This window comes from Belonocnema kinseyi, chromosome 6 (assembly GCF_010883055.1).
Source record: "Belonocnema kinseyi isolate 2016_QV_RU_SX_M_011 chromosome 6, B_treatae_v1, whole genome shotgun sequence".
NCBI classification, from domain to species: Eukaryota; Metazoa; Arthropoda; class Insecta; order Hymenoptera; family Cynipidae; genus Belonocnema; species Belonocnema kinseyi.
In genome coordinates, this window is record NC_046662.1 from 144,057,755 (window position 1) to 144,072,455 (window position 14,701).

At 32.2% G+C, this 14,701-nt stretch overlaps 1 protein-coding gene across 7 annotated transcripts in view; it reads left to right on the top strand.

Annotated features, from left to right (window-relative positions):
- LOC117175154 (F-box/LRR-repeat protein 7) overlaps positions 1-14,701 on the top strand; it is a 505,186-nt gene that overhangs the window by 149,257 nt on the left and 341,228 nt on the right. For 4 of the 7 annotated variants that reach the window (XM_033364748.1, XM_033364741.1, XM_033364742.1 and 1 more), the window contains exon 1: positions 2,687-2,985. The exons of 1 other annotated variant lie outside the window; for it this stretch is intronic. In XM_033364748.1, the coding sequence (XP_033220639.1) occupies positions 2,890-2,985 (96 nt within the window). In that variant the 5' untranslated portion in view covers positions 2,687-2,889. Of the gene's footprint in view, positions 1-2,686; positions 2,986-3,045; positions 3,155-14,701 lie in introns of those variants that run through there. 2 more of the 7 variants (XM_033364743.1, XM_033364746.1) reach the window with 2 other exon arrangements.

The window sequence follows — 14,701 nt, forward strand, 5'->3', positions numbered from 1 at the left end:
TCTTCTTCTTCTTATTATTAGATTCTTAATCATCATTAGAATAAAAAAAGACAAAGAAAATATATTAGGTTTTAAAAATTTAAATTTTTGTTAATTGAAAAAAGTTTTTTTTACCAATGCCAAAACGTGTATAAATCATTATCGAAGTGATTGTTCATCGTTAAAACGTATACAAGCAAATAAACAAAATGCATATCCGTAAAGTTTTTCTGTTTAAACATAAAAAGCTTTCAGATGCTTTTAGATGCTGGGGTAACGTGATATTCACAATTTCTTCGGAAATACTTTTCAAGTGAGAAATGATCAACTCTAAAAAGAGTTTATCCGAATACGCAGAACATGGTCTTTTTTTTAAACACTGTTTAATAAACTTTCATGATGTGTTTTCATATACAAAGCAACAATTAATATTCTGTGTTTTCACTTCACTAGAAACTACTTGCGCGACAATTTCAACACTAGTGTATTTGACTCTTTTAAGCGGTGAGTGCACTAAATGATGTAGATGCTGATTTACACACAGGAGAACTTCGTTCAGGATGCTCCATGCTGTTGATCTGGATGATTTTTCTACTTGTTTCAGTGTACTACCATATAATCATAATTTTTTAATAAAATATTTAATCAAAGATTAAGAACATCAATTCTTCTTTCCCTATTTAATTTTTTATAATGCCTATTTAAATATAATGATATGTATTTCAAATAACTTTGAAGCTGTTTCCATTCATCGGTTTTTAAAGAAATGCATGTTCTAGGGTGACTGCTTATCAGATTCACAATTGACATCAAATTTTTTTCGCTTGATAATTGTGCACCAACAATTATTTGTTTCTTAAAAGATACATCTGAATTATAAATTTTTGCAAAAATTAAGAGAATTTGCGGTATATAAGACATAGTATTGTAAATTCGAGCTTAAAAGCTTCAGCACTGTCAGAAAATTTAATCTCGTTGCACTGTTCTAGAAAAAATTTCATAAACAACTGCTTTGCACCGCACGATTGTTGAAATTGATTGAATATGACTTCTTCATAAGAAATATACGTTTTTAAATTTATTTTAAATTTTGTTATTAAACTTCAGAAAGATTCACATCACTGAGTTTTAAGTTCTTAACATTTTTTGTTATATCATAAAAGTTAGAACAAACTTTTATAAACTATTTTAATTCTTAAATTTTTTAAAAAAATAATTCAGTTCGAATCTTCAGCTCTATATGTTTCTTAGTGGTAGGCATATATGCTGATGATCAACTTAAAAACTGAGGGCTGTGCGGGCTTTATATAGATTCAATATTGTTATTGTTTATAAATTCTTTAAGGTATTATTCATATTTTCTTCGAATTGTACATGATAAAACGGTTTTTTCCTTACGCCTGTGATGTAATATGACAATAATGTTTATGTTAAAAATTCTCGGTACAATTATAATATCACATTGGCGGCATTGGTTAAAGGGATGACGAGTTTCAATATCAGACGGATCACCCACTTCTGCGTCGTTTTCATGATGAGTACAAGCGAAACTTGTTCGAACATGCCTAAAACATGTAACATCACTGAAAGAAATAGTTTGAGGCTAATCGCAATCCGAGTTTGCTTGAGAATTTCTAAGTAGTAGTGGATGACAAAATGTCAAAATTTTGTACGTTAATGAGCCTGAAACGAATATGCCAAACAAAGTTTTATAACTTACAGACCTGAAAATCTGACAAAAAGTAAAGAAATCTGACAGCTCTGAATGGCAGAAAAGTTTGAAGCATGGTTTTTTACTGAAAAAATAACAGAAAAATTCTGGAAAAAAATCATGGTGATAATTTTAATATTCCTCAACAAATTTCTGTTGAAAAATTTGCAGAATATAACAAATTGTTCCTTTTGTGTATATAAATATGTAACTCAAATATGGATCTTACATATTTAAAGGTAAAACTTGGAAGTGAATAGTCATGGACAAAATTAGTTAAAGATTGGTAAAATAATTTAAAGCAAATTATTTTAGTTTTGGATTGGTAAATGAATGCAATTATTCATTTTGTGGCTAATTTTAACCCATAAGTGTCACTTGTCTGTCTCTAATTACTTTCTTAAAATGTAACTAAATGCTTAAAATAATCTAGGATTTAGTCTTGAGATTATAAACAATACCTTCTTATAATGGTCTACAATTTTTTTGAACACAAACACCAACATAATTTACAGAAATGTCATAAATTTAAAAAAAAACTTTTAAACATTTTTTAGTGGTCATAGAGTTACTCCAATTTTCATTTACAAACAAACTCTTCTTAAAAACTATATTATTTCAATATGTATTTATAAATAACACTGTTATTTATAAAAGACTTTCAACTATCTTCAGTTTCGAAAAACAGCTTCAACAAACTTTTGTTAGGAAATGCAACTACGATTTGATAAGGGTACAGATCTGTACTCAAACGCGTCATCATCTCAAGAAGATCTTGAAATAAATACGCTGCCACTGATATTAGCCACAAACTGAATAATTAAAATTAGTTAAAGTCTTTAAGAAAATTGATCAATTTCAATAAAAACTACATCAATAAGTCGAGTAATTCTCAGTTAGTTCTAAAATAAGTTTAGCCTATGAATATAAGTGTATATTTAGAGTCACAGCGCTTGCGCAATAGTAGCCCATACGCAGAAAACTAATAAGATTGACTTGAACACATCGGCAGTCGCATTATCCTCACTCGCAGGAAAATCCATATTATCTTTAACAAAGAATTATAAAATATGTGAAAAATAAATCAGTTGCTTAAATCATATAATTAATATAACAAATTAACATTTGTTTTCACGAAAATATACACATTGAAGAAAGAATTTTAATTTTAAAGAAAATTTATTTTTAACAGACTAAAAATGGAGGGTTTGGATGTTTGGGGTCAAATTGCTGTTGAGACTTCACAGATGTACGTTTCCGAAGGTGGTGTAGTGAAAAGTAGATTCGCAAGTACAGTAAGTTTTGTTTACAAAGTTTATAGCTATTGTAGCCGCTTCATGCCGTGCCTGTCCGCAGAATTATTTTATATGATTATTTGCGTAATTGTGTTTAAAATGGATAATTTGGGATTTTCTGTACAAAAGTATATTTCGATCGCAGAGTGTCCAGCGTGTCAAAAAAGTGGTTAGTGTACAGAAATTTTATTATTATCGGAACTTTGCGGTAATCTTTTTTTTCCTAAGCAGGAATTTCTTATAGTTTACATATTTAACAGGATGGAAACTTTCTCGTTTTATTAATTAATGGAATGTCCACTATTTGTGATTTCCGTAAGTGCAGACGGATCCTCAGCTTGTGCGAATGCTGAAAAAGTGTTTCCATCTCTTTCACTCTTGTGGAATTTTCCTCGTGCAAGCAATTGTCAACAGTGGCACGGAAGCATCTGAAAGTTTATTTACTACTAAGTGATTTGAAAATACGTTCAGCGGCTCAGAAAGTTTGATAATAGTGCAGACGCCCTGCGAAAAAGGCTCATTTTGTATGTTGATTCTCACCTGAAATTTGAATTCGGAGTTTTGTGGTTTCGGCATGTAGAACGATATACAGCCTATATGTTTGAGTATAAATCTTGGGACCAATCGTGTGTGTAAAGAATTGTTGAAGATAAAAAATAGGTTTTTTTGGTTATTGCAAGGAGCCTATTTGTCGGAAAGAAAAAAGTTTCATAAAAAAACGTAGGTATAAAAAATATCTAAAAAGATGATAGATCATTTAAAAAAACTTCAGAAAAATTCGAAGAAACGAAATGAAGAAATCAAACCTTCTTCGATCATTCAAATTATCAAAATAGGAAAAACTGTATTCCATCTTATTTGGTCTTACTATTCATTTTAACAATAAAACGTTAGGTTATTAACCAAAAGTCAAATGTTAAAAGTCTTAGTATATAAAAACGACTTTTCGACATTTCGCTAGTCTTCTTTAGTTAAATTAACCTATACAATTTTCGGAGCAAAATTTCATACATAAAAAAATTGTTTATGAAGATGGATAAATACACTGAAAAAAAATTTTCATTGAATCAAGTAGGCTAGTTTACTTGGCTGATTTTACTTGAAAGAAGCAAGTATTTTCTTTTTACAAGGGACCGATTTTCCTGAATCAAGAAAATAATAGAATTAGGACAACTATTTTAATCAAGAATATATTTAGTCTAAGAACAAAACTATTGAGTTAATTTGTTCCATTAAACTCATTTGCGTCAAGTTTAATAAAATATTGAATTAGGATTATTATATTCTCATGATAAGTAATTAAAACTCTAACGAAATGTTTCTTGATCCAAGTAAATTCATCTACTTATTATGACTACTATGTTAATTGAAACAAAATGTTCATTTTCTTAAGACGAGAAAATGAAAGTATTCAGCGAAGAAATAATTTCTCTTAGAATAATGCTTGAATATTTTCCTTCAAATACTTATTAATTTGAAACGAATGTCAGATTTACTTTGAAGATACCTATGTTATCAAGATAGAATCACATCAGTTTTTTCAACATAAGAACTGTGGACTTGATACGATAGACATCGCACACATACTATGAAAATTAATATATTGGTATAAATTAATTAACTTCTCACTGCATAAGTATCTTATTAAATATAATAATCGACAAGTTGACATGTTATGAAGTTGGTTCTCTTCGCCGCTAACAATTATTTTGAAATTCAATAATATTTATCAAATTCTAAACATTGGTGCACATAATCAATCTTATTAATGCAAATGTAGATAGGAATTTGCAACTTTGATAAACTGGTAAGTTTATGCTGACACGCAAATCAAAACACTCATAAAACTATTTAAAAAATTATAAGTTTATTGAATCGGTAAGTTTTTGGTGGTAAGAAATTAAAATTTCCTAAATAGATTTGAAAAAAGTGTTTTTAATTTTGAAATAATTATTCAAGAGTCAAAAGTAATTTCATTACTAAAATTATTAAAAGATTATAAATTTACTGCGTCTATCATTCTTTTCGCTTAATATTTGTGTGTATTAATCTACTCAAAATTAAACCATTTTGAATTTTTTAACCGTGAAACATTTTTTTGAATCGCAAAATGACTGGGAATTTTATTCCTCGATTAAAACGGCCACCCTGACATTATTTTTGTGTAGTGTTCAAGGTAACAAAAAATCATCCGAACTTTAAAAGAACGATAAATATTCCTGCTAAATACCGGAATTCTTTATTCAATAAGGAGATATTACTTTTTTGGGTTCGGCTAGATAAAAATTTATTTTTAAAAAGTTAAAAATTTTGTTATGTGAACCTTATTTAATTTAAATTAGAGTTGTCAGACATAGTTGTATTTTGTTAACACACATTTCTCGTGTTCGATAATAGAAGTTTGAAAATCACAAAAATGGCAAAATTCATGAATGTTATTAGTAAGAAAAAAAAATAGTTTTGAAAAAATAAAATGATCATGTGTTATACTAATTTAAACTAAATAAGTTTTAGGAAACCGATTTTTCAACTTTAGAAAAATATGTTAATCTAGCCGAATTCAAAGAATTAATTTTTCCTTAATGAAAAACAAATTCCTTCATTAGGCAGGAATTTTTTAAAATAATTTTCAATTTTATATTCTTGCTCCCTATTTGAAATAGTTAATATCTTGTTTTATATTTTTAAGTTATTAATTGGCAATGCAATGCTACCCGCGTACTGTGGCGTGCATATAATGTTGCTATTTTGCATAATTAAGTATAGATTTAGGTTTTTTACAATAAAATTAACAGAATTAAGTTTTTCAGTCAATGAATTCAATGATCATAGAAAATTATAATTTCAACATGTCATTAGTTATAGAAAATTTAATGAGCATATTATTCGTATTTATATTTATAAACACTTAATAAAAATTATATTTTTCAGTCAAAGAATTCATTAATCATAGAAAATGTCTTGGACTACAAATGGTTAACATTTTAGCAATCACCCATATACTTACATAATTCTTGTTTATTACGTAAATAATAAAAAAATAAATATATGACAGCATAAAACAAAGTTATAAGCTTTGAAAAATGCTTTAAAATACAATTATTACATTTTCTTGACAATTAAACAAAATTTAATGCGTTTTTGAAGCAAAATATTTAAGAAAAAAGAATTCACTAACATTTTGAAAAAGTGCATTAAAAATGCATTTTATTTTATGAAGGAACAATTGAAAAATTGACAATTAAAAGTTTTTGAGAATGCAAGGAGGAAGCAAACAAATATTTTTCAGCCGACCACCGTGAGATCGCTTTTAACCCGCAAGTTCTTGCACTGAATTCTTGTTTCTTCTGATTTCGAAGTATTTTATATTCAAAGTAAAAATAAAGTATCGAGCACTTTTTTAAATAGGTAATATTTAAACAAGCGATCAATTTTTTCCACATTTTTCAATTCTTTTTTAGGTCTTGTTATTTTAAATTAAAAACTGAGTTAAAAAGTATTATAAACGAATTTTATAAATCGAAAACTGTGCGTTTTACAAAGGTTTTTAAAAAACAGAAAATATTTGTCACTGAGGTTATTAAAGCGTTTTTCAACTTAAAAGTTCTTTATTGTTTATATGCTTTAGATAGTTTTTAAGCGGATTAAATTTTTAAAGAAAAAAGTAATGAGCCCTTTGTAAAATGAGTGAAATTCAATTATTGTTTGCATATTTTAAATTGTTTTTTTAGGAAAGCAATTCCATATTCAAATCTTTGTTTGAAAAGGTATGATAAAAGAATTCGATAAATTAAAAACTGTGCGGCTTATGAAAATTTTCGTATAGAAGAACATTATGTTTTGTCATTGATGTTATTAAAGCATTTTTATACTTGCAACTTTTCTTTATTATTTATTACCTTTGGGTCGTTTTGAAGTGTTTTAAATATTTAAAAACAAAAGGTATTAAATGCCTCGTTAAATAAGTGAAACTTATTTCGCTTTCTCACATATTTTAAATTATTATTTAAGAAAAGTTATTTTGCATTATAAAATAAGTAAAAGAGTATTATATACAAAAAAAGAGTTGGATAAATTGAAAACTGCGCATTTTATGGAGAATTTTTGTTTATTGTTGTGTCGCACGCGAAATTCAATTAATTCTCATGAGCAAATATCTCTTATTTTTTGGTGCAGAACCTAATCATAATTCAGTTCGACTATCCTAGAGTACGGTGAAGTGTTTGATGTTGCTGGTTGTTCGCTGTCTGTCAAGTAAAAAGTAAATGCTAAGCGCTTGGGGCACATTTGTCCCCCAGAGGATCCGTTGCGTTCGAGTTTCGTCACGTTAAGTCAATTTCATATTTTCATGTAAATAAACGCATTTGACGTATATTTACATTATATAATGGTATTTGAATGTTTCGAATTTATTTTTTGTAATTTAAGTGAAAATTATATGTAAAAATTACTAAAAATGTGATATATATCAATGTAAAGTTGTTTTCTTTAATTTTATTCACACAGTGCTCACAAATTCCAGTGATAAGTCAATTAATAAATAACAAACGAATAATTGTTTTTTTCATCAAAGAAGTCCAGAATATACGAACTGTGACTACAGTGTCGCAGGAAAGAGAGAGAAGTTGCAAACCGACCTGTGTGTGACGAACTTAGGGCGGTCTTTTGTAACCTTTGCACCGAAGTATATTGAGCTTATTTGATGCAAAATTTATTTTAATTAATTGTTTTTTAATTCAATTTTATTTCGAGAATTCGTTTGAAAATAAAAATTTTTTTTTTGAAGAAGCTTCTTTTTTTAATTCTGATGAATTTTTCCTATCTTTCAAACTTACTAAGCGCTTTTTCATTGAAAAAAACTTTTCCTTAATTTATTTATCTTTATTTAAATTAAGCCATCTTATTGTACATCAGAAAACAAAGAGATTGACCTATTATATATTCAAATTATTTATAATAATAAGCACTCTGCCCGCACTTATGATATTTCTCATTTTCTTAAATTTTCTAACTTCGAATGTTCAAATAAATATACTTTTTGAAAGGAACCTTATTATAACCTACATCACCTTAAGGTGCAATTTGTCCTCTTCAAAATGGCGTTTGAAATTTTAAAATTAGTTTATTATAAAAGCAATGACATGATTTTTTCCAAAAAAATGTCAAAAACACGATTTTTCGCGATTTTTATTTGTTTAAACATTTTTTTCAACATTTTAAATTCATTAAAACAGGATGTTATATACAACAATCTTTTCGACAGTAAAAAACGAAGAGAATGGTGCATATTAACATCTGATTCCGATGAAAGGAAAAGATTGCGCACAAGGAAACCAACTGGGGGACATTTGTCACCCACTGGAACCGCTGAGGACAAAAAATGTATAGGATCCATCTAGGGTTAAAGTTAAATTCAACAACTTTTAGTTTGAAGTTAGCTGATGCTTACCGTATAACTTGGTACGACCCTGCCTCGAAATTTTTACCTAATATTTTTTCACCGAAATCCAAGTTCTTCGAAAGCGAAGTCGGTAGAGCGCGCGGTTAGGACACGCCAGTTACAGGGTTTCAATCCTTGGCGAGTGCGATTTTTCAAAGCGTTTAGGCGCACGATTATATATGTAAGGAACAGTGTGCGCAAATTAGGTATTTTAATAATTTAAAAAATTAAGATTATATAACAATAATTTCGAAAATAAATTTTTTTCGTTGAGAAACAGTGTTTAGCTGAGGCACTAGTCTATTGCTTCGATACTACATATTCTTAGATTAAGAACATATATTCTTAAAGTGTATCAGAAATGATTTCTTGGAAGTAAACTATGTTCTGCATTTGAATACATTCGTATCTGCGATTGACCTGAATCAAGTAATATTTACTTGATTCAAGAACAATTTTTTTTCAGTGCATGAAAAAGTGGTGATTGTAATAATCGTGTAACTTAATACTGTCTACCGTAACAAACAAAAAAGGCTCTCACTTACTGTCCGTCGTGGATATTATAATTAACTCTTTTTTATTAAAACTGTAAGCAAACTTTGGGAACTTCGTTAATTTTTTTTAATTCCCAAAAATGTGCAAAACAAGAACTTGTCAAAATCACCATTTTTGAAGATGACGGATCGTACGTGAAGATTTGTTAATTAATTTACTCATAAAAAATTCCCGACTGAAAATGCTTCGACTTGAGTTCGACGTGAATTGCCCCCAATCAAGATATGCCGAAGTTGAAAAGTGCGACTTGAGCATGTCTCAGTTCTGAGGCGGAGCCAGACTTCAATTTATGTCTTGGAGAAAAGTTTCTATGTCTTGAAGACGTAAATTTATCACTTGAGTCAAATTTTTATGACTCTAATGCGAGAGGTTTATAACTTTGAGTGTATACCTATCCTAAAAAAAAGGGTAATTCTGAATGTCGAAAAAGCTAATCTTTGTTAATGATTGAACAATCTTGTGTATTTGTATACAATATATATATATATATATATATATATATGAGGTGAGGTGTCTAGAACGGTGACTCTGGGATACCGGCCGACCTCTCAGTGTACGCAGCCTTATCCTTGCATGCGGGGCTCTACAAGGATGGACGAACCCCTTTTCCTAGCTTCTCGTGGGAACAACAATGACAACACCAAACATAGTTGTAGTAAGTGCGGTTCAAAACAACAGAACGCGCAGGGATACCGACAATAGGTCGGCCAAGAATGCCGACCAATCTAGAGCTGGGGGAGCCAATGAACTGACGAAGACTCAGAAAATATAAACAGCTTCAAGGAGCTATGTGATGCCCTCATAACACCTGATAAAGAATGCCCACCCATTACTACCGAGGAGGTTAAACAAGTATTAAGAGGGATGAAGAACTATTCCGCAACCGGACCAGATTGTATTAAAACCTTCTGGTGGAAGAAGTTTCCTTCAACCCATCAGTATTTGGCCCGTATTTTCACCTCATATTTAAAGTCGGAAGAGCCGATTCCGGATTGGTTGGTGGAAGGGCGCACAATACTCCTGCCGAAAATAGGCAACTTAGCTGACCCGAAGAATTACAGGCCAATCACTTATCTGAACACACTTTATAAGATATTCACAGCTATCCTAAATGATAGGATTGTTCGGGCAATTGAACCTGTGTGGCAGGAAATGTATAAACAACGAGGCTCAAAGAAAGGCGTAGCGGGATGTCGGGAGAACCTGCTCATCGATAGATGTATCAGAAAAAATGCAGCATTCTACCAGCGTGACCTATCGATGGCCTGGATTGATTATCGGAAAGCTTTCGATTCGACCTACCATAGACGTATCATCTGTCTTTTGGAAATCTTAAAGGTTCATCTGCAAATATTTAGGTGCATACAGAGATTGATGCCGCTTTGAAAAACCAGATTTACTATCTCATCTAGAAAAAATCGGGTGATAACTAATAAGGTCACCTTTCAGAGAGGTGTCTTTCAGGGCGACACCATGAGCCCACTCCTCTTTTGCCTTACATTATTGCCCCTATCTCTAGCACTGCGCCATTCCGTCGGGTACTTGTGCGGCAAACCTGCAGATCGAAAGTACAAGGTCACTCATGTATTTTAAATGGACGATCTTCAGATCTATTCTAAAAGCAAAGAGCAACTACATCTAGCTCTAAGGATTGTCGAACGATATACTAAGGAAATGGGAATGGAATTTGGGTTAGAGAAATGCGCCAAAGTTTATTGGAAGCGAGGAAAACTTAATGGCATCCCTGAAGATCCTGAGCTCGTCGATAGAAGCGCTATACGACACCTTTGCGCTGGAGAGACTTATATATACCTGGGAGTGCCACAGAGCCGCATTCAGGATATGACATCTATAAAGGATACTCTCCGAAGTAGATACAAACGTCTCATACGGCAAATTTGGTCTTTAGAACTGTCGGCGAGGAACAAAGTATCTGCAACGAACATGCTTGCCGTCCCGGTAGTACTCTATTCATTTGGAGTAGTTCCATGGACGAAGAACGAGCTCAGATTCCTTGATATCGGGACAAGAAAGGTTATGCACATGAACAAAAGCCTGATAATAGCTGCAGGGCGTGGCATGCACACCCTGAGCATTTAGCTCACCTACTATCTAGTTGTCCAACTCACACGGGAACGACCTACATTAAAAGTCACAATGCGGCACTAAGAGTGCTTTATTACCATCTCTGCCACTCTTACGGCATTAACCTTAATATCGCTCCTCTAAACTCTCCTAGGGAAATCGAGTCAATTGTCGAGAATGGGAAATGCCGCATATACTGGAACTTTATATTCTCGACAATTGTTTCTGTTGCTCACTAGAGGCCTGACATGGTTCTTCTTGACTTCGAGAAGCGAACCATATTCGTTGTCGAATTTTCGGCACCAGCTGACAAAAACATCATAGCCAAGGAGACTGAAAAGAAAGAGAGGTATCGAGACATTATAAGGGAGTTGCAACGATTGTACCCGGAATATTCTGTTAAACTAATCGTCCCTATCATCGGCGCTCTTGGAGGTGCCAAGCTTTCACTCGCAAAATTTCACAAAATGCCAAAACACTTGCGGGATAAATGCAGAAGGCGGTAGTCCTTGGGTGGCTCCGTGTTCTTAGAGTGAAAGAAGCTTTTGCTGTATCGTCGTATTGATTCCGTTACAGACTGTAATCACCTATCTCTTGGTAGTGAGACGTGGTTGTGGCTGAAATTTCAAAAGTTATATTATCACGTACACTTAGCAACAAAGTGATTTTTTAAAACTAAATTGGACAAAAGTGGTTTCAAAAAGATGTAAGTTTTTTTTTCATAAACAAATTAAATAGCTTTGTAAAGAGGGGTGAGGGATAATCAAACAAAAGAATGACTGGTGCTGCATTTTTAAGCATATGAAGTCGAAATTCCGATCTTTTGTTTTTGATAACAGTAGCTTAGTATGTTAGAAGAATATACGCGGTTAGTAGAGGCGGACTAAGAGAGCACTCGCCCCATGATTAAATTATGCGTTTAAATTGAAAGAAGTTTATATTTCGCAGCAACACAGAGAAACAGCCCAGTGGGCACAAAATTTGGCGACGTCTTTACGACATCGTTACGACATATTTACGACAACCTTACGACATCGAATGTCCATGTCGTTTTGTCGACTTTATGATATCGTTAATATGTCGTATGATCTGACGATGTATTTACGATGTCGTAAAGACACTGTAACGACACGGACATAGGATGTCGTAAAGTTGTCGTAAAGATGTCCTAACGATGTCGTAAAGACGTCGCCAAATTTTGTGCTCACTGGGAGCGGGGTTATGTTTGTTGCAGCTCATTTCTCATTTAGTCGTAATATGTTGTTTTTTCACAAAACTAGTATACATCAAGTGTGAAACTACAACATTAATATAGCTGCATTCTCATTCTCCGGTCTCTTATTTTTGTTGCAACTCAGTGCAACACCAAGTCAGCGTACTTTTGAGATTTGGCGTTTTTCTTTGAACTAATTGACGCATCAAGATGTTTTTTTATAATTTGGTTCAACTTTTCTTGATGGTTACAAATCTGTTGAGACATTCTCAAAAAGATTATATCTACTGCTTGCCATGTACAACTTTTTTATTTATTTCCTTTAAATTTGCCAATAATTTATTGTTTATTGAATGGACTGCAAAATGTACCATATTTTTCAGAACCTATACACTTAAAAGATTACTTGAGGAAAAACACATGTAGAAAATTCTTAAAATGTTGACTAATAGGGGCATTATTTCCGAAGTGATCATACCTAAAAATCCATAGGGCCATTCCTGGTTACTATATAAAAACAGTCCCAAGTCTAAATGAGGTATCTTATCAATTTTTCGAAGGTACTTGGTTTAGGGTTTGTTTTTGCAAATTTTCAGCCCGATAAGCACCATATTGGAGGGGTAATGGTTGATTATGCAAACTTTGTTTTTCACAATATCTATCTACACTAAAAATCGGTAAAATCAGAAAAAATGCAAAGTTTTTCCTAAAATTAAGAGACATCTTCGTGAAGTACTTCTTATGTTGTAAAATGTGCCATGTCCTGCAGAATGCCACGAAACTCTGTCGATAAAGGTAGGGAATGAGGGCCCATTTTTATTAAAAAAAAAAAAAAAAACGAGTTCACATGACATATATTTCTCTTTAAAAAAGAAAGTGTCGGCTTAGCCCTACTCTCCTCTATATATACAGACTTCATAAATGTCATATTGTCACCTGAAATTGAAGTTATTATAGATTTAATATTAATCTTTAGCACTATTATAGAAATTATTATCAGATTGAGCTATTATCAGTCTCATTATTGTTTTTATTATAATAGTAATAATAATAATTATTAAAAATTTTACTCCTTTCCTCTTCATCTGTTAGGTAAAGTTCAGGGCATGTTTTTTTTGTGATTTCCCCATTAGGCCTAATTCACATGGATGTATGGATTATTGGATTAGTGAAATACTTATAAGATGGATAAATCATTTGAAGTATTGAGGAATTGTTTGTGAACTGTTAAATTTTCTTCGTTTTGAAATTCTCGATGGGCCAGTTTGTGCTTCTAGTTTTCAGTCCTTCGCTGGTGGTTCTTCTTTGTCTAAATCTGCTTGTTTCTTTGTAAGCGACAGTTCGTTGATATTAGCTTCTATTTCTTCTTCTCCTCCCGCTTTCTCGGAGACGCTCAATATCTCGGCAACTTCCTGCTACCAAATGCTAAGCTGCATCCTTTTTTACGTTTGCTGCAGATGATTTTCAGAAGAGCCTCAGGAGCAGGATCTTCTATCTTTGTTACTGAAATAAGGTTTGTTGTGCTTTTCTCAAATCCCTATTCTTCCGCATTCTTTTGAACGCCACAACAAGCTTGAATCTGGTGGTAAGTTCGGAGGGAATGCTGTTGTGCTGCTGCAGTAGTAGGTGGAAGGGATGCAACGTTCAATTTGCTTTTTTTCAACGATCAAGTCACACCAATACCAGATCATGCTCTTCAGGCTTTTCTCAAATTCCTCTCCGGAAAAAACCAAAAAGTATACGGCTTAGCATGTAGTTGCAGGATGCCAGGGATCAACTGTTCCGTCGTTTGCATGGATTTCAAGGCGAAGGACTGCACGAAGGTTGCCGAAATTTTTGAGTGGTTCTGAGAAAAGGCAGAAAAGGAAGAAATCGAAGCTCACATCTGTAAACTGTCGCAAGCTGATGAAGAAGAGGATTCGGGCAAAGAAGAAGAACCATCAGAGAAGGTCTGCACAATAGAAGTACAAATAAGTTATCATATCAAAAACATCAAACTGAATACATCAATAGATAATCCAAAAATCCATGCCTTCGCCGATACATTCATTAATTAATTTATCCATTCATCCGTCAATTCAATCATCAATCCATCCATATATTAATCCATTCATGAATCTATTGCTCCATCTATCCATGTAAATTAGGTCTAATGGTGAAAGCACCGATCGTGAGGAAACAAGTACAATCACACGGTGCGACAATGATTTTGAACTTCTTATATGGCCTAGTACAGGTTACAGATCTAGTTAAATACAAGACAAAACCGTGTTTAAAACATTTTTTACATCCTTAAATTTTCAATTTACAGTCGAAACCCCGTTTTTAGAGAGAAAAATTTTAACTGTTTTCGTCTGGTTTTCTGTAAGGTTTTCTTGTCCGAGTGGTGCCCTTCTATCAGTCCTATATGTACATCTTTTAAT